This window comes from Squalius cephalus (genome assembly GCF_949319135.1).
Source record: "Squalius cephalus genome assembly, chromosome: 25".
Classification (NCBI taxonomy): Eukaryota; Metazoa; Chordata; class Actinopteri; order Cypriniformes; family Leuciscidae; genus Squalius; species Squalius cephalus.
Window position 1 is genome coordinate 27,185,403 of NC_137146.1, and position 20,706 is coordinate 27,206,108.

General features: G+C 38.1%; 1 protein-coding gene across 1 annotated transcript; it reads right to left on the minus strand.

Moving 5' to 3' along the window:
- Positions 1–2,244: 2,244 nt before the first annotated feature.
- eci2 (enoyl-CoA delta isomerase 2) lies at positions 2,245–11,687 on the minus strand. Its single transcript, XM_079863717.1, has 10 exons — positions 11,542–11,687; positions 11,001–11,163; positions 9,540–9,638; positions 7,679–7,861; positions 6,782–6,851; positions 6,591–6,693; positions 6,372–6,492; positions 6,187–6,276; positions 4,966–5,109; positions 2,245–3,025 (listed from the first exon to the last, which is right to left on the minus strand). The coding sequence occupies exons 1-10, from the start codon at positions 11,592–11,594 to the stop codon at positions 2,870–2,872; spliced, it is 1,182 nt and encodes a 393-aa protein (XP_079719843.1). The 5' UTR covers positions 11,595–11,687; the 3' UTR covers positions 2,245–2,869.
- Positions 11,688–20,706: the final 9,019 nt, after the last annotated feature.

Here is a 20,706-nt window from a genome sequence, read left to right on the forward strand (position 1 = left end):
TAAAAAATAACAACAGATCTGTATACAATTGCATATAAGGCAGTATTCTATAAAAAAATAACATTATATTAATACATTTTTAGTGATATAAGTGAATGTACTTTTTATTTTTTTGCAAAATGCTCCTCTCTAGAGTTCATTTATCGATCTAGCCTAATTTTTCAACATACTATGGGCACTGAGTGGCTTTTCCTGAGGTAAATGTAAAGTTACATGACATTCTTTACAAACTGTTTTATTGATGTCTTTCCGTGGTTGAAACTGAGTGAGTGATTAGCCTACATGAGGCATAAAACATTTCAATAAATTGTACTGTTTCTTTCAACATACATTCTGAAGTTCATTCATGTTTATTTTGTGCTATAAACTATAGTAAAGAGGAAGAGCTGCCGATTAAAGAGCCTCTTTCTATTAAGAGCCACAAAACCACATTTATTGTTTGAATTTCGTAATAAAATTGAAAGAAATTGAAAGCTGAGACAGATTTATATCAATGGTAAACTGCTCTGTCTTCTCTATCAGCGAGTTGTCTGTCTTCTTTCTTTGCTCCTCATATACAGTAGTCAACATTTGAAGTGGATCAAAACCTTTCATCAAAGTCATACATGGATTTTGAACAATACCCGTTCTTGTTTTAGGACACACTGTAAAAAATTCTGTTAAATTTACGGTATAAAACTGGCAGCTGTGGTTGCCAGAAATTTACCGTAAAAAATACGGTAGCAACATTTTAGATTTTACAGATTTAAGTTAAATTTACAGTAAAAAATTGTTATTACATAATCCGATATAATGTTAATTTACCAATCAATTTTCGTTTTTTCGCTGTAAATTTGAATGACTTTTTCACTTCCAAAAACTGTAAAATTACATGAAATGAACGGTTAGATCTATCACTCACCGTATACGAAAACTTTCTGTTAACCAATTAACAGTTTTCTACATTGCATTTTTACCGTCTTTTACCATTAAAATCATGATAATTTTTTACAGTGCAACTTTGATGAACTTTTTTAATCCACTTTAAATGTTGACTAGCCTAGCTAGGCTACTGTATTTATTTTGAATTACTCTTTCCATACAGGGGAAACAAGGTCACTTGACAAGTTGCATGTTGTGAAGTAGGGGAGAGCGGGGCACAACCTAACGCGGGGCTAGAAAAAATAAATAGATTTACACAAACTGAGAAAGCCAAAAAGCGTTAGGTTGTGCCTCGCTCTCCCAGACCATATCGACCGACGACAGAATGACGTGGCACGCGCCCCGTTGCTCTTTCCAAACACAGACGGTGTGGGAAATCTGTGGAGTTATGTGTTCATGCCATTCATAATCTCCAGTGACATATTGCATGAGTCAGTGAACCCTAACATAGACAGATCAATACCCACAAACACAAACTCCAGACAGGGAAGTTTTGCCCACTGTCTGTGATGATAAAGTGTTTCTAACCTTTCAGACGGGACGTCACTTTCCCTAACAAAACTAGACATGTGTTTTCGCTATCGGTCAGGCAAACTATGCGGGAGAAGATGCAAAGTGTGTGTATCATCATCATACCTGTTTGAAGATAACAGTGTTATCTGAGAACAACACCCGTTTTCAATCAACGTGTATGACGTACCCAGCTAGATTAATACAGTAGCATCTAACTGACAAATAACTTTTAATATACAAAACGCGCTTGAAAACAATATTTAAGGCATGGTTTACCCCACAAAATGTTATTACTTACTCACCTCCAAACCTGTACGAGTTTTCTGTTGAACATAAAAGAAAAAATGTTGGTAATCGAACAGTTAAAGGCACCCATTGACATCCAGTTTTGTTTTTTTTGTTTTTTTTCTACTATGGAAGTCAATGGGTGCCATCTGATTACCAACATTTAAAACATTGTTTGTGTTCATCAGAAGAAAGAAACTCATACAGGTTGGCACAACTTGATGGTGAGTGATGACAAAATCTTTGGGTGAACTAATTATAAGCGATTCCCTAAAGAAAAAAAGCCCGACCTTTAATGGGTGTGATCTGCCATCTGCTGGATTCACTGTGCAATGACCAGCAGTTCCAGTGTGAGTGATGCTGGTTTCAGATGGTAATACTATTATAATTATAGTCATATACAGTACCATTGCATCTACTTGGTATTTCAAGTAAACAATATGGTGCATGTCTAAAAAACGTGCAATTTTGTCATATTATATTATGTATATTGATAAAAAATAAAATGTAATGTCAGAGACTATAGAAAGTATTGAATGTATTCATACATCTGAAATGGAACATATAGTATAAGTATCTGAATTTCTCAGATAAAAGAATACAGTCACGCTTTGTAATGGGTGGGTGGCATTAACTACTTATGCACATAATGTTGGTGCATTGTAATTAGAATTAAAGTACCTGCATTTAATTAACATGTCAACCATACTTACACTAAACCCTTTTCATTAGCAATAAATGTGTGAAGTTTCCTAGAAAATTTCCTTTAATCTTTTACACAGTAAATCCATGGTTTTGTATTTAATGTTAGTACACAGTAGGCCACGTAATATAAGTGTGACTATTTTATACAAATTAATTCACCTTAGTAAGGCACTGACTGTTACAACCTACTAAGTGCACATCCGGTGGTACAGTACATGAAACAGGCGGTACTGTATATTACATGGTCTTCTAGTTAAAATGATATGACAGAATGACTAAAAATGACTCATGATGAATACTTCAACCAACATTAACAAATCCTATGCAATTTTGGACAACGCACAATGTTTAGATTAGTTGGCTAGCCTTCCTGTTATTTGCAGCATGTCGGATTAACAGTAAAAGCTCCTGGACAGGCTGTATTCTCCTCATTGAGCGGCTCTCCTCAAAGTTTGGACTTGGCCTGGAAGAAGGTCATGATGGCCTGCATGCATTCATCTGAGAGCCAGCGCTCCACCAGCCTCTCCACCTCTGCGTCGTTCACAGCGTGAAGTTTCTCTTTCTCCACGCCGCGGATCAGCTGCTTCGACAGAGCCAGAGACTGAAGGGGTGCGAGAAGATGACCATGATGAGCGCAGACATGTGACTACAGTGTTTTAGAGCACAAGTGAAATGTATTGCCTTTTTGATCAAATTTTATCATCCAACACGATCCTTTTACCGGAGAATGATAATAGTCATTTTTTAACACTATTAGGGTACAACAGGTCTAAAGGCACACCATAAAATGTTTTGCTTTCACTACTCCCATAGTGTCTGATTGCAGAAAACAAATCTGTGTTTGTACTGAACATAGATGGAGCAACAGATTTTGTGTGAAATGTTTCATTGGTCTCTTGTCTAGTATTATCCCCGTTACCACTGTTTGGTGAGTTTAAGTCAAGTTTATGTTCATGTTCACGATTGTATTTAATAAAACTGCACATGGGTTCAGCTGCAACTCACCTCAGAGGACTTTTGTGACAAGTATTTTCATTTAAAAAAAAATATAGAAACAAAATTATTTAAAAAAGTAAAGATTCTGAAAGCATTGAAGGAGATCCCATAATTTATAATATTAATAATAATATATATATATATATATATATATATAAATAAAATTAATATAATATTTTATCATATTATAATAATTTGATATATGACATTTACCATCTGAATCTAACCATGTCACAGGGTTCCTGTGAGCATGCGATAAATAAAGTTATTGTTTCTCAAAAGAAAGAATCGACACTGAACAGCCTAAACAAGTCATCAGGAATTCGAATCCCACATCCGTGACGGCTACACGTCACTGGGTAACACATTTGCCTAATGCCCACCTATGTTGTTGACTCAACAAATGGAAAGTCAGCCAACTGTTTATTATCATGTTAATTATTGTGCCTTTTACCCCAAATACCATACTTTACATATTCTTCCGTTATTGAAAAACTGTTGCTTTAATTACCTTGAACAAAACTAAAAAATTATTCAGAAGACCTTTGTTTCTAAATATATTCAATGATTTAATTGATTCTACAAAAATCTACAACATTTTAAAAAACATCAAATCAGGGCCGGAGTGGGGCCACTTTTCAGCCCGGGAGTTTCAGGCCCAAGACCGGCCCACTTTTTCCATGGTGGAATTCCAAATTAGCACTTTTTCCAAATTGGATAAATGAAGCAACAGTTCAGCTCTTACTATTGTGTAGTTTGTATTAATACCATGGTTCAACAAATAATGTAAAGGTTAAATAATAATTCACTTAGACTTTATAAGAAGCAATTGCGACTTTATTTCACGCAATTCTGACTTTATAACACGCAATTCTGAGAAATAAAGTCAGAATTGCGAGATGTAAACTCGCAATTGTGAGATAAAAAGTCACAATTATCTTTTAAAATGTTTTATTCTGTGGCGGAAACAAGCTTCCATACCTCCTGATTTCTTCCTCCCAGCCATCTTCCCTGACGCGTATCATTACGGTAGTGCCGGCCCAGCTATCGGTAGGCGGTGCCGCGGTAGCCTACCTGAGAAAGCATTTTGGAAAAGACGGGCTATGGACCCAACCAACTCTATGGGAGGGGAGGGGAGAACTCCCTCACATGGTACAACCCATGCAGAGGCTGCGCACTGCGGTGTCAGAATGCGGAACGTGTGTAGCCTACTGTAACTAACGTGACAAATATGAAAAAATTAAAAATAAATCCTCGACCGGCCCAAAAGTGAAGCGGCCCATCGGGAATTCTCCCGATTACCCACCCCGGGCCTGCATCAAATATAATATTAAATTAGCGCAGAACCAACTTTGCACTGTTGTCCACAATCACATCAAGGATTAGACAAATTTCCACGTGCATCTTGAAAAGCAGATGTTTTGGAAAGTGCTGTGGCCATTTTGTGGTTTAGAGGAAAATAAAATCATAGGCATCTTTTACCCCCGCCTCCTCCTTTAGCCCCGTTGTAGCCTTTATCACATATGAAGCAGTCTGAGCACTCACGTTCTTGGGCAGTTTGGCGTAGGCCTTCAGTCTGGTCCACACTTCGCTCTGGAAGGAGCTTTCAGGAAAGACCTCAGTCACCAGACCCACTTCACAGGCCTGTGTGGCCGTCAGCTTCTTATTAAACAACAGCATCTCGCTAGCCTGGAAAGAAAGGACACAGAGGACAGTCATACAGAAAACTGTAGAGAAGTGTGTCATTTCTGTTGCTGTGTCCGAAATCGCTCACTTGTTTACTGATTCTCTAATCCCTATATAGTGCATGACAGTTGACGGCACTACATAAGCAAGGAGTGAACGAAACGAAGCGAGGAATTACATCAGAGAGCTGTCGCTGAAACTTTGTCACATACATTTATCCTACATGTAGCTTACTTTAGAAACAGATAACAGTCATAGTGACTTTAGTTTGTAATTATGCATTCCTCCATGCCAGCTGTATGTACTGTATTCATTTTTAGTATCTTTAACTTTCCTGTCCAAGCACCTTTTAAGACATAATGATAATGTGTGTTTAGCACCGTCACCTGACCAATATAATAAGATGAATTTATTAAAGAATACCTTTTTTCTTGTTTATTTAATTCTGACATGATATTCGACCACGGCTGTTTTTCGTGACTTTAACATTGGGTATCGGCACGCAGGCAGCAACGTTGATAGCTATTCATCAAGTCATCGCTAAAAGTGTGTTGTTTTAATAAGGCTTTGTGTCAGGTGAAAAATAAATTAATTAATGACTGAAATCTTGTATTATTCCTGACATTGTTTTGACGGGAGTAGGAGTCGATTCCAAAAAACCTGGAATCGAATAAATGAACCTGGAAAACACCCATAAGTATTAGTATTTTACATTTACAGTTGTGCAATAAAATACAATTATTATTATTATTATAAATAAATAAAAATGGTTTACAATTAAAAGTTAAAATACACAAAAATTTCTTATTTTATTTTATAATATTATAGTCATAATAATCATAACATATTTGACAAATTTTGGACAAATCTGGAGCTTTTTTTTCTCTCTGCATTTTAAAATCGCAAATGCAGTTTTTATCAGAAAAATTGCCGTCACATTTTTCCCCTAATCATGCAGCCCTATGTACACCAGTGCTGTGCTGTCAGTTGATTAAAGTAATGAAATGCAATTATTATAATCACAATATTTTTAGTAGTCAACCGATTAATCTCAAGTTTTCTTTGTGTGGATATGCATACCTTTGCTGTGCCCATAATTTTGGGGAACAGATATGAAGAGCAGCCCTCCGGACTCTGACCCAGCTGACTGAAGGGTGTGTGAAACGTCGCCTACAAACAAAACACAGCCAAAATACAGATAGATATATATATATATACAGTTAAACAGACAGACATCATTGATATACTGACGGAAAGCAGCTCACCCTCTCTGTGGCATAAACAACATCGAAAAGTCCCAACAGGGTGACTGACACACCCACCGCCGGGCCGTTTATCACTCCAATCAGAGGTTTGGGGAAGTCAATGTACGCACTCACGTACCTCCTAAAACAACACAAGCACATGTGTCCATCATGACATCCCTCAAGATAAAAAGGAGTATAAACTGGTTTTAATTTACAATGAAGCAAAATAGACTTTACCTCAGCAACTCCCCAGATTGTTTAGCCATCTCCTCCACTCCACTCTCAGGGATCTTTGTGAAGTTGTTCAGGTCGTTTCCACTGCAGTAAAAATCCCCATTACCTTCAGAGTCAACGAGAGGAGGGTGAGAATGATCTGCAAACGCTGGATCTCATGAGGACTGCTCGAAGGGTAAAGCAGAGCACTTCACCTGTTATCACTGTAATGACAGAATCGTCTTTCCCAGCAAGATCCAAAGCTTCAATCAGCTCATTGTACATCTACAGGGTTCAACAACAACAAAAAACATTGTGAATTTTTTTTTTTTAAATGTCTAAGCATCAGTGTTGTTACTGTTGACTAAAACCAGAAAAAATTATTTTGTTATTTAAAATTAAGCTGGAATACAACAAACTTAAATGAAAATTAGAAATGCTGCCTGCCTTTATTTGATCTGAAATAAAAGTTTACACTGAAGTACTAAAATTAATACTGAAATAAAAATAAAGCTAAATAGAAATACAAAAAAAACCTTAAACTAAAAATTAAAACTAAAAGCTTAATTAATTAAAATATTAATAAATACTACAATAGTATACGGATAATATCAAAATAACACTGCTAACCATCAGGGTTATTATAGTTAACTAAAACATTTTTTGTGATAAAATAAACTTAAATAAAATAAAATATTTATTTTAGCTAGTTGCGTCAACATTTCTTATTTTCATTTAGTTTAACTTGATCTACTAAAATAACTAAAGCAAAAATTAATAAAAGCTACATAGACAAAATTACTAACATTTTAATTAAAATCAAAACACAAAATATTAAAATATGAATAAAACAAAAATAGTATCTCAATGATATTAAAATAACACTATTAAGCTAATGACAATAGTAGATAGTAAATTTAATATTTTAGTAATGTTTAAATGTCATTGTTACACGACTCTCTGGAATACTTTTGATTGGTCAATCGTTGCATTCTTCAGTCAATTATTGATGTATAATATGACCGTTGTCCCCAGACAACTGATGTATTAGTTTGAAACCCTGAAAATGTCAAAAATGAGTTTTATGATCCAAAGCGATGGGTGGTTGTGACCTCTACAGTGATGGCGTTTTTCTTCTCGGGTCTGTTGAGGCGTATGGTGGTGATGTTGTTCTCTGTGGTGACCAGCAAGGTCTGGAAGGCCTTCGAGCTCCCGGTCGTCTGAGCCGCCACTGCAGGAGCTTCTGATCCCACCAGAGACTCGATGAGATCCACGTACTGCTGCCTGGCCTCCTCCTGACACATGAAGCACACGAGGATCACATGATGAAGCGGTTCACGTTCACAGGCTTTTATACATGCACAGGCTTTATTTAGAGGTCTGCAGGGCTGTCAGGTCCAAGCCTGAACCTTGTTCCCTGACCAACATTAAAGATGTAAAGACCAACATTTTTTTTTTTATCTGATAAAAATGACCAAAATTAAAGATAAATAGAAATATTTTTGAAAAGCTAATAAAAAGTGACCAGATTCAGATTATTTAGTGCCGTGTCAGCATTCAAAGCTACAAGAAGACAAATATCATATAAATGTAAGAAATTGTAGTCTGCCTCGACCCCGATTCCACTCCAAAATACAATTTAGAATAAACTCATCCCCAAAATGGCTTCATTATCATAGAGATGAAAGAAAGTCAAGTTATATTGTCTCTTCACCATTTGGGTTGATCACATCCTGAACAAATGGTAGTCAATTGGAGAATGGGACTGGGTGTGGGACACAGAGAACCATCTCAGACAATGGGGTGTCACAACTTCATTAACATACAGACCACAGCTGTTATAAAAAGAGCAACTTCATTTACATTAAGAACAGGATCAAAGGTTTAAGATTGGGATGTTCTGGGTTCATTCTGACGCCGGTGAACCCAAGGTGCTTCCTGTACCTTGCCACTGCTATTGCTGTAATAAACTTCATTTTCATGATGTCCACATCCTTTTTGTCTTACAGCAATAAAAACCAAACAAACAAAAACAGCAAGTCATATTATACAAGATTTTTTAAATTAACATGATAAGAGAATCCAAAACCTTTTCAGGCATAATCTTACTAAATAAGTCCTTAAGTGAAACAAGTGACCACAATTAAATAGAAATGTTTTTATAAAAAGCTAAAAAGTGACCAAAATGAAAGATAAATAGAAATAATTTTAAAAGCTTTTTAAAAATGAGCATAGCACATAAAAATCCACAAATGTTTTAACTAAGACTATTATAATATCACTGCTCCTTTCAATGACTTGTTCTTTATGAGTGTTTATGTGAGTTACATTAAAATACAACATATTTATGATAATTCTGTTTTGATCATTTTATTACTGTTTTTGGTAAAACTTCATTTTAAGGTGACGTAGTTACACGTTACTACATGTACTTACTATAGTAATAACAGTAAATTATGCATAATTACAAAGCAACTAACCCTCAACCAAATCCTAATCCTATAATAAGTACATGTAGTTGATTTTAATATTAATCAGTACATATTTGAGTAAGCACAATGTAACTACATCACCTTAAAATAAAGGGTAACTCTTTATTTTACAGTGTCCTTGTTGCATGTGTTACATGTACTTACCATAGTAATAACAGTAAATTATGCATAATTACATGCAATTAACCCTCAAATCCTAATCCTACCCTAACCCTATATTTAGTACATGTAGTTGCTTAATAGTACTCAGTATTTAAATATATAACTACACTGTAACAATGACACCTTAAAATAAAGTGTAACCAAATAAAGTGTAACTCTGTTTTTATTTTTTTTACATTATCAATAAAATAATTGGTTTTGTAATTAATTACACATTTAAACCTGTAGTAATACATGAAAAGCTGATCCAAAATTGGGCCAAATAACTTTAATTTGGTCTTTAGTGAAAAAGAAAAGACAGAACTGTGTTTGCTCTCACCTGTGACACGGACCCCAGACTCTTCCATGCGTCCCATTTCGCTTTGTTCACAAAGTCCAGCATGCCGGGTTTGGGGGTGTTGCAGGTTCCTTGTGTGGCCTGAGCATTTACAAAACAGAGATGAGGAAAAACTAGAGGATGTCAACGAAAACTTTTACTAATAGTTTAGTTCAGTGAATGTATGCCTACAGGAATCAATTCAATTGATAATAGCCAGATAAAGTTCACTGAAAATAAACATTGATTATGCTTAAACCTTCTGTCACAACCATGATATGTCAACAGCAACTTCAAAAGTTTGGGGTCGGTAACATTTTGTTAATGATTTTTAAATTTGAGTACTTTTTAAATATTATTACAATTTAAAATACCTGTCTTCTATGTGAATATACAGTAAAGTGTAATGTATTCCTGTGATCAAAGCTGAATTTTCAGCATCATTACTCCAGTCTCCAGTGTCACATGATCCTTCAGAAATCACTCTAATATGATGATTTGATGCTCAATTATTATTACGGAGTGGCTTTTTAACACTAACTCTGCCCATTGACGTCTGAAGAAATGACCGGAGACGCTTGATTAACAACAGTAGCAACACTAGTTCGAAACCGCCTTTTGCCGAACTTGCTCTACTCCTTTTTCCCATCACACGTCACATTGAAAAGGCATTTATTTCGAAAAAAAAAATGAAATAAAGTGTCTAACGTGTGTTTAATAATAAAGTGTGTGTCAGTAAGAGTTGGTGTAGGGAGGGATTTATTGTCCCAATAAGGCACCATCCATTTATAATTTGAATAAATATAATAATTTACACTATGTTATTATTGCATACCTTTTAATGTACAACAACACTGAGGTGCATATAGTATTTGCCACTGTTTATGAGTAAAAATAGCATCAAACTACTATTTACTCTTATTGCAAAGAAAATATTGCTATTTTTACATAGTAAATAGCATCTATCACTAAAAATATATCATATTTGCACTTAGTTCAAATAGCCTTATTATTATTGGAGCTATATTATTATAATTATTATTATTAATGATTCTTCTTATTATCAGTGTTGTTAGTTTTTGATGCTTGAAAACCATGACACATTTTTTTTCCATGATCCTTTGATCAATATAAAGTTCATAAGAACAGCATTTATTTGAAATATAAGTTTTTTGTAACATTATAAATGTCACTTTACATAAATTTGAGTGCATCATTGCGGAATGAAATAATTAGTTTCTAAAACAACAACAAAACTAAAACAATCTTGCAGACACCAAACTTTCGAACAATAGTTTATGGAAACACACATTTCATGAGAAATGGAAAAAGCAGGAAATTGAAAAAATGTATCTCTGATGCATAACCGTTTAATACTTTTTTAGTTATATAAGTTAGCCTTTTTCTGTCCCATTACTGAAGCCATGCCAGTCAAGAGCAGGGAGTTATCGGTCAGTTTCTCACCTGTTTGAACAGTGCATAGATCTTGAGTTTGACTTGATTCCCGGGATCCTTTTTCAAAGTGCCCAGTTTTTCTTTGGCCGTGTTGAACTCTTCTACTGAAGCTCCCATAACTGAAGCGGTGCTGTGCAGCTGAACACACGGTATGAATGCAGCTCTACTCGCTCTGGACAAACATAATAAACATATCATAGTTTAGGCAAAGCACAGTCAGAACTACACTTCAGGGTTCAATATGAATGCGCGCCCTATGATGCGCGCGCGCCTGGCCTGTGTGTAAAGTGTGTCAGAGGTGAAGATGTGACACCATGTTGATGTAGCCAGGTAAAGGTCAGAGCGAACACAAGGTAAACACAAGGTACAGGACTATTTCTATGGCATATCACAAGTTGATGTAGCAGTTATGTCCATAACAATAATATAAGTTAATAATATAAGTTACGTTACATTTGCAGATTATTAATATACGTTACGCGTCTAGGGTCTGAATCTACTCGAAATAAACGCTCAGTTTCACACATCATATCTGTAATAAAGCTCTTACCGGGTGAATCGGTGAAATCTCCACGGCGAGACGAGTTTAATCAGGGCAGCCATAACCCTGACGAGCACTGATCAAAGTTTATGTACACAATAACCACTCACCAGCTGATGGTCGGCGCTGCTGTCAATCATCTGTCAGTTCTTCTGACCCCGCCCACTAAATCGCGTATGAGCCAATCAGACTTAATGCTTTTATCACTCGCTAAATAAAATGCAGAAATGGACCTGTTCAGAAACAGTTACTGCCGCCTCCTGGGTGGAGGGCTTGCCAGATATTTCCTCATTAGTTGATTGAATTTTAGCTTGCAGGAAATAATTTACAAATATTATTCTTATTTAAGAGGGATTTGCACTGTTAGAGAAAACAAGCATTTGTTTGGACATTTGACTCAAATGCATGATTCCGGACTTGGTTTTTCAAATCAACACTAGATGGCAGCAGAACTAGACTACAAGTGGCATTGCACTGCCCTCTTGCAGGAACAAAACCATGACAGCACATGGAGAATACAGCTTCTCTTGTGAAAGGAATTTGTGATTTAAAAAAGTTTCTAAGCCCAATAATAATAATAAAGACATTTAAAATGACACGCCTCTGTGTGCCTTTTGATCATATCCTTAGAATCTGTAAATGGTCTCCATAACATTTTTGTGACATGACAAACTGACCTCAACTCTCCTGCCTACAATATATTTGTGTATGATTGTCATTGCCAAGGGAAAGAGAGGGAGATGGAGAAGGAGAAAGGGAAAGGGAGAACATGCAGGAAGAACCAGGTGAGGAAACAACAACAATAAATTGACATATAGTGAATAGTGGCAAGCAAAACAGTAACTACTCATACTCCTATACTAACTTATTGGCATTAAGTAGCCTATATTACATTTACTTTTTGTAACATTATTTTACACCACATTTTTTTCATAATAAAGGAGGAGGAAAACAACAGGGAGAGTCCAGGGATGAGAGGGAATTGACTAGTGAAAGAAATGAAGAGACAGAGTGAGTGCAACATGGAGACCACCAAGCCAAAGCAGCAGAGACAGAAGAGAGCTGTTCAGACTCAGGGGATAAGGACACTGGTCCTAAACAGTTAAAGCTGTCTCAATACCCTCATACTCAGTTTGGCACACAAACAAGAGCCTTTCAAGAACAGTGGTTCAAACGTTTCAGATGGCTGGAAGCTCAGCTAGCCCAATACTAAAAATATATACTAAAAATAAGTATTTGGGCACAGTATTTGACTCACAATTGAAATTCAGAGAGAACATTGATAGTATTATTAAGCGAGCAAACCAACGAATATATCTACTGAGGAAGCTGAACCCCTTTGGGGTTTGTAAAATAATCTTATGTACATTCTATCAGGCATTCATTGAGAGTCTATTAACTTTTTCTTTCTTGGGTTGGTTTAATGGTTTAGCTGTGAAAGACAAAAAGAATTTGAGCGACATTGTTAAAGTATGCTCAAAAATCACTGGTACCCAATTAAATGATCTTGGTTCTCTCTGGAAAAAAAGAGTGGTCCAAAAAGCAGATATAATACAACCAGATCATGTGCTCAGAAATGGATTTGTTCTCATGCAGTCAGGTCGGCGGTATTATGTGCCAATACAGAAAACGAATCGCTATGCAAACTCATTAATTCCCTCTGCTATAATATTTTTAAATGATAACTCATAACTACACAAAATGGCTCTTGTATTCCACTGCTGTTCTGTCACTGGCAGGTGAATGTGTGTGTTGTGCTGTGTGTGTGTGTGTCAGGGTGTGATCGTTTTGTATACATTTTTTATATTTATTGTGCTAATAATCTTAACTTAACCCTTATTGGATGGGTTGGCTGTAGAACTGAATTGCCCCCTTGGGGACTAATAAAGATATCTAGACAAAATGCTGCTTTCCTTGTAGGGTATTTGGCAAAAATGTCAGAAAGGATGCACTTGTTAATGATGGAGTTAATAACTGGCAAAAGGCACTTAAAAAGTTTCAAAAACATGAAACAACACAGTCACATAAGGACAGTGTGGTTTGTTGGAACAGCTACAAAGCAAGCCTGTCAAAAGGGAATGTTGTAGAGCAGATAGAGGGAGCAAGTACCACTGAAATTAGTGAAAGAAGGCAGTACCTAGCGTATTATGGCAGTAACCTGCTTCTTGGGGAAGCAAGGCATAGCATTCAGAGGTCATGATGAAACAGATGAGAGTCACAACAAAGGCAATTTCCTAGTGTATGTCACTTTTGACCAAATTTGATCCCTTCTTGCAGAGATACACAGCCCCTTCAAACACCGCGTACCTCTCATCTGATAGCCAAAATGAGATGATAGAGTGCTGTTCACAAGAACTAACAGAAAATATCATCAGTGAGATAAAGGGAGCAAATATGTATGCTATTATGGCTGATGAGGCCAGGGATGGAAAGACAGAACAGTTGGCACTCTGTGTTAGATACGTGTCTGTTGAGGGTGCCATCAAAGAAAGGTTCCTAGCCCTTACAGAGGTGTCACAGTTTGGTGCTACTTCGATAACAGCTGCAATTGAAAATCAGTTGGTAAAGAAGGGAATTGATCAGTTGAAATGTGTGGCACAGACCTACGATGGGGTAGCTGTCATGAGTGGGGATGTTGGGGGTGTACAAGCCCATTTAAAAAAAAAAAAGCACCCTGAGGCAATTTATGTGCATTGCTATGCACATGAGTTAAATCTTGTTTTATGTCACACATGCAAAGCTGTCTCTGAAGCCACAGAGTTCTTCAACATGCTGGAAAGTCTCTATTCTTTCTTTAGTGTCTCCCTTGTAAACCACCATAAGTTTGTGGACACTCAAAAGAAGTTAGGGTTCACTCTCAGAAAAAAAGGTACAAAAGCTGTCACTGGGACAGTAGCCTACCCTTCAAAAGGGTTCTAATACATGTATGTACCATTTGGGTACTAATATGTACACGTTTGGTACCAATATGTACCTTTGAGGGACTTATATGCACTCTTTAGGTACAAAAGTGTACCTTTTGTAAAGGTACCGCCACAGTGACAGCTTTTGTACCTTTTTTTCTGAGAGTGTTGCAGCCAAGAGAACTTGTGCAGTTGTCAACTACACGCTGGGCATGCCAGCTTCATTCAGTGACTGCAGTGATTGATAATTTCCCTGCTATCATTGAGTGCCTCTCCACAATCAAGACACCTACAGCAGTTGGATTGAGGGCGAAACTCAGTAAATTCTCCTCAGTGTATTTGCTGATGGTTTTCCACACTCTCCTGTCTGTAACAGCAGGTTTACACACCTACAGAAGGAGACCATTGACATTGCCCAAGCAGTGACATACAAAAATGCAGTGACTGACACCATGAAGCAGAAACACAGTGATACCACTGCTGCAGATCTGTACTCCAGAACAATAGCTATGTGTGAGGCAAACCAGATAGCAGTAGAATCATCCTCAGGACAGAGGCGGAAGACAAAGAGAATGGATGAATATGTTGTTGAGTCAACTTGTGGGGCAGGCAGTGAAACCTGTGGCTCTTCTGAGTCTGAAGATCTCAAGAGGAAACGTTTGTTTCCTTGTCTGGACTGAATGATCTGTGAACTTGAGAGGCGTTTTTCTGGTGTGAATGAGGATGTGCTCAATGGAATTCAGGCATGCAGTCCAACCTCAGGCCATTTCTTGTCTGAGCCTCATCTGACAGCACTGGCTCTGCATTACCATATTGAACTTAAGTCAGAGGAAGTGATAGTTGCAAAAAACTTTCTGAAGCACAAGAGTGAGGCTGGTACAGTTCAGGACATGCTAGCAGTGTACAAACTCCTAGATTCGGAAATGTTCCCTTCACTGAAAGCTGTTATGCAGGTTGCCTTGACAATACCAGTTAGCAGCTGTACATGCGAGCGGTCTTTTAGTGCGTCAGCTCTATACATGGCTCAGGAGGACCACAGGCCAAAGCAGACTCCAGCACCTAGCTGTGATGTCTATTGAGAAGGAGTTGCTTGAAAAAATTGAACACCAAAGGGTCATTGACAGGTTTGCCACCCTCAAAGTGCGGCGACATAGATTAACTCTCCCAAAGTAGAGCCAAATGGGGATTCAGGGGAAGCACTTCAAAGATTTCCCTCTCTTTCTTTTTTTATATCTTTACTTTCTAAGTATTTTCAAGACCTCTGTAAATAATCTGGATATTTTGGACTTTTTGGTTTTACCTTCTTTTTTTGCTCTTGATGTGAAGCTTGTTTTATTATTATTTATTGATGACTTATATTGGTTTATGAAAGTTCAGACAGGCGTGCAACCAGATATGTTAGAGATGGCCATTTGTAAATTATTTACAGAAGATGAATTACATTTTGTTGTCCATGTACCTGTTACTTTTTTCAATGACAATAAAGTTGAATCTAATCTAACCAATCTGATGACTGTTGATACAAAAGGAGGCACATGGAGTTAACGGTCAGGAAAACCAGCTGAGTGAAGAAGGTTTTGTGTTTGTTACAGGGGGCTGTCTGTGTAAACTCACACAATTAAGATGGTGTTCTGAAAAGGTCTCAAAAAAAAAAGAAAAAAAAATCTGGATTTTGGAGTTAGTTGAACCAATGTTAAAATGATAAAGTTATTTTTCAATAGACATATTTTTTGTTTTTGTGTGAAAAGAGTGTGGGTGGTGGCAGTGGGGCTCATTGGGTGCTCAGCACCCCTAAAGCTCTGACCCGTATGCATTTTGTGTAGCGGATACGCATTTTGACCTCAAAGTACGTTGCCTGGTATGATTTGTCACTCTAAACTACGCAAAAACCTGGTGACGCCTCTGTGCACGCGCAGTCCTCAAATCAAGCGACAGCAAAAGAAGAGGAGTTCGACCAATCATAGCACTGGGTTCATGGGATTGCTGGGATTGACACATGCGTAAGGCCTATCTTTTAAAAAAAAGTTCTAACTTTTTCTTGCTTGTGTTTTTTTTCTGTCAAAATGTCAGAAAGCATTTTGTATTATCCATCCATCCATGTTTTTAAAATTCGTTAAATGACGGATGTTTTACTGTTAACACAGCCCTCATTAGGCTATATGTCGGATTCGTCTAATTTATACTTGATATTCTTTTTAGAATAAGTGATTCGTTTTGCTATTATTGGACTCCTGTCTATTCATTGTCAACTGTTTTCTATAAATATGTTTGTATTGGCTAACATTTATTCAGCTAATGCGTGTCCTGTTTCAAATGCAAAGACAGCATGTCACAAATAGAAGCCCTTTTTTCTATGGGATTTAGTATCATATTTGGATATTGGAATAATAATAGCCTATCTTAAATGTACATACAATGTTCCTGTGTTTTTTTTGTTGTTGTTTTTTTACTGTTTTCAATGGGTTTCTTAATTTTAGACTAGTTGACCAGCATACATTATATGCAATGCAATATAATGCATGTAGGGATGGCGCTCAGTGTGCTCTAAGCTGAGACGATCTGCCACCACGACACTCGACGGCTCTCGACAGTCTTCAGATCACAAAACAACTCTCCTGGGTTTGGACATGATTTTTATCTCTGCTTTAGAAGGAAACCCTCCATGCATGCGGTTCTAAAGGGTAAACAGCCGCACAGGATTGTAAGGCCCGATATATTGGTCCAAAGCCGGTTCCCCAATACACGGGGAAGGTTATCACGTGTTCTGTCCTCACTCATGCAAAGTATTGGTTGGTTAAATTTGCAATACATTAATCATGTATTCTCTCGTTATTTCATCTGACTCCATAAATTAAAGGTTTTAATAATATCTGTGCCTCACTAAAAGTGAGCGAATGTTTGACTATTCCTTTTAACCATTAAATGAACAATGTCAAAATCATTTAGAATAATCACATGTAACAATTTAATATTTCAGATATCAGAGATCAATTCCACAATCAATTCAAATATATAGAATATGGTTATACATTGGCTACACCAAATAAGAGAGAGAAAGAGAGAGAGAGAGAGAGAGAGAGAGACCACCTATTCAATTCCTGTCCAGCCAAAAAGAGACCAGAGAGAGGGCGAACACCTTCCTTTATCCTGTTTGACCAGGTGACATGGGGGATGGGGGAGACCACCCTCAAATGCCTTCTATCCAACAAAGGGGGGTGGCCTAATCTCTGAACCAGTTTTCTCTAAACTTCTATAAACCTTATTTTATCTATCTGGATATGAGATATCTGTACCACTCACTTTGAGACATTTCAAATGACACCAAAAACATAACAGTCAATGATAAACATTCACATTCAACCATGTTCTTGTGTGAGTTCTTAATTGTTTCTGAGAGGAAGTGAGGTTGTATGGGGGAGGTCGAATGTTAATTAGCCAGCAGGGCCCTTTTGTCTCAGACCAGGCCTCAACCAGTATTTTCAGTCTTACAGGATGTTGTAGCATCACCCCAAAAATTCATTACATTAATATAGCACTTTTCTGGGTACACAAAGCGCTTTACATAGAAGGAGGGAATCTCCTCAACCACCACCAGTGTGCAGCATCACCTGAATGATGTGACGGCAGCCATACAGCCACCAGAACGCCCAACACACACCAGCTAACTGGTGGAGAGGTGACAAGAGTAAAGAAATCAATATGGGGATGGTTAGGATGCCATGATGGACAGAGGCCAATGGGCAAATTTGGCCAGGATGCCGGGGTTAAACCCCTACTCTTTTTTCCCGCAGGACAACAGTTCATGATTGGACTGCATAAAAGAAAGTTAATTGAAACAGTAGCTGGTCCTGCATGATATCAGTGCTGATGAAACCACTCAGGAGGGGCGTACTGAAGAGTGCCTCTACGTTCACAATGTCAGTCCAAACCCTATTATTTGTGCAATCGATTGGAATCTGATCTAAAATTATTGATGTGTACTGTTCAGATCTGATTTGTGTGTCCATGCAGCTCTTTCGTTTTCTGGAATATCTGCATTGGTTTCTATGGCAATGACGTTGCGTTTGTAGGAATACACCAAAAACAACAACAGCAACATGGAGGGGTTTGCAATAGAGATGTTGTCTAATTTAAATTATATAACATGGAAATGTGTAGCCGTGCACTAGACTATACGAGGCAGCGGCAGAACTGTAGGAGGATGGGATGCATGGCTTTATTCCTGCTGTCGTCTCCGTCGGTTTCAAAATATGTCTCTGTCATATTGTAATTTTCTGCTCGTCCGGCACTTTGCAACAACAATACAAAACAAAATATAAAAAACTTTATGATGTTAAAACACATCATCACAGTCTGTGAAAAGGGTCCATTACCATAATTATGAAATGGCAGCCCGTGACGTTTAAAGGGACACTCTTTTTCACCCATTTGCATTAAGCTTTGCATTGTTAGAAACCCAGTCATACTATTGAATGGTCGTGCAACACTCTCTCATTTTCCCCTGAGACGGGAGAAATCCGTTATTTACCTCTTAAGGCAGGCGTACACGGTGCGATTTTTGCTGTTTTTACGAGCTCGCAGAGGATTTTTTTCACTCGGGAGAAATCGAGTGGAATCGGTGATGCTCGCATGGTCGTGGCTCGCAGCGTGTGAGACGAATTACGAGCCGCGCCGAGGACGTTATGAGCACCTCCCCGACCTCCCGATCATTTTTAAACATGTTTAAAAAATTCGGGGAGTCGGCCCGATTTTCACCAGCTGTTCCCTATTACCAAATCATACACAACCACGTGGGGCTATACCTCAGTGGCAGCAACCATACAGCGTGCGCATACACTGTCTCACTCTCTCTCTCTCTCTCTCACACACACACACACACACACCTCTCTCTCTCTCTCTCTCTCTCTCTCTCTCTCTCTCTCTCTCTCTCTCTCTCTCTCTCAAGTTTGTATGTTGAAAGGCTACTGTTCTCTGCTTTACAAAAAAATCATTTGCACACACATTTCTGTCATTTTTTTCTATCTGAAACTTTGCCCGCATGCAACATTGACGGTCTCTGCGAAAGCCCACGTGATTGCTGACGGCTCGGGATAAAATTCGTGCAGGACAGTCGTGCCGTGTACCAGCTGCTTTGACGCGATTATGAGTTAAACTGACTCGCAACGTGTGCAATATCTCACGACCTCCCGAGTGTCCGATCCTGGTCCGAACTCGCACCGTGTACGCCCGCCTTTACACTTCCTCCTACAATGACGCAAAAATCGTCATTTTGCGTCATTGTAGGAGGAAGTGTATGCTGCGTTCACACCAAACGCGAAAATGCGTCAAAATTCGCGCCTGCCGCGTCTAGTTATACGCGTGACCACTTTGTGTGCATTCGCGCGTCAAGAGCGAAATTGACGCGCGTAAAATCAAAAGTTTGAAGCGAAATTTACGCGCGTCACGCGCGTCAAAGGCGAAGCCCGGGGGCGAAAGTTTCGAAACCTGTTGGCGGCCATCTTTTTTAGATGTTTATCGAGCATTAGCATTAGCATTAATCGAGAGAGTCACCGCTCGTATATGCTCTGGAGAGCAGAAACAGCAGCGTAGGGGACATCGTCGCAGTACTCGGGTCCACCAAACCCTCCGGAGGGTTTCAGGAGTTTCACAATTTGCTTCAGGAGGTAGGTTTGGTGGACCTAACGGTGAGGACGCTGACGAGGACAGCGTAGGCCGTATAAAGCCTCGGCCTTGAGTGGTCTCTGCATGACGAGCCCGCGCTGTACAGCCCGGTGCGAGGTTCACCCTCTCACGCACCTAATCTGTCATTTATTTTTGTTTTGATAATAAATGGAGCCAGCCTCCAAAAGTGAAACCTGTCCTGTGATTTTTTGAAAAGTTTTTATATTGTGTTTATTGTCTTTACATTAGATTAATAAAGTTTCATATAATCTAGAATATGGAATAAATAGCATTCAATACAAAATGAGTATCTCTCATATATTGAAATCGAGTTTTTATGTGAAAGATTATTTGCTTTGTTGTGCATTTTAGTCATATTACAAAATTTATTGAGGCCAAACATAAAATAACATTATAAACTGTCAGTTCACCACGTGACAGTAGCAATCAGGCAGGCTCCTGATTGGTTAACGCGGCGCGAATTGACGCAGAAGTTCAGATTTTTCAACTCGGGCGGCAGACGCGAATTCGCGTCAAACGCGTGATGCACAAAAAGCACAATTCGCGCTTGACGCGCGAAACGCGCCAGACGCTCAATTCGCGTCATTCG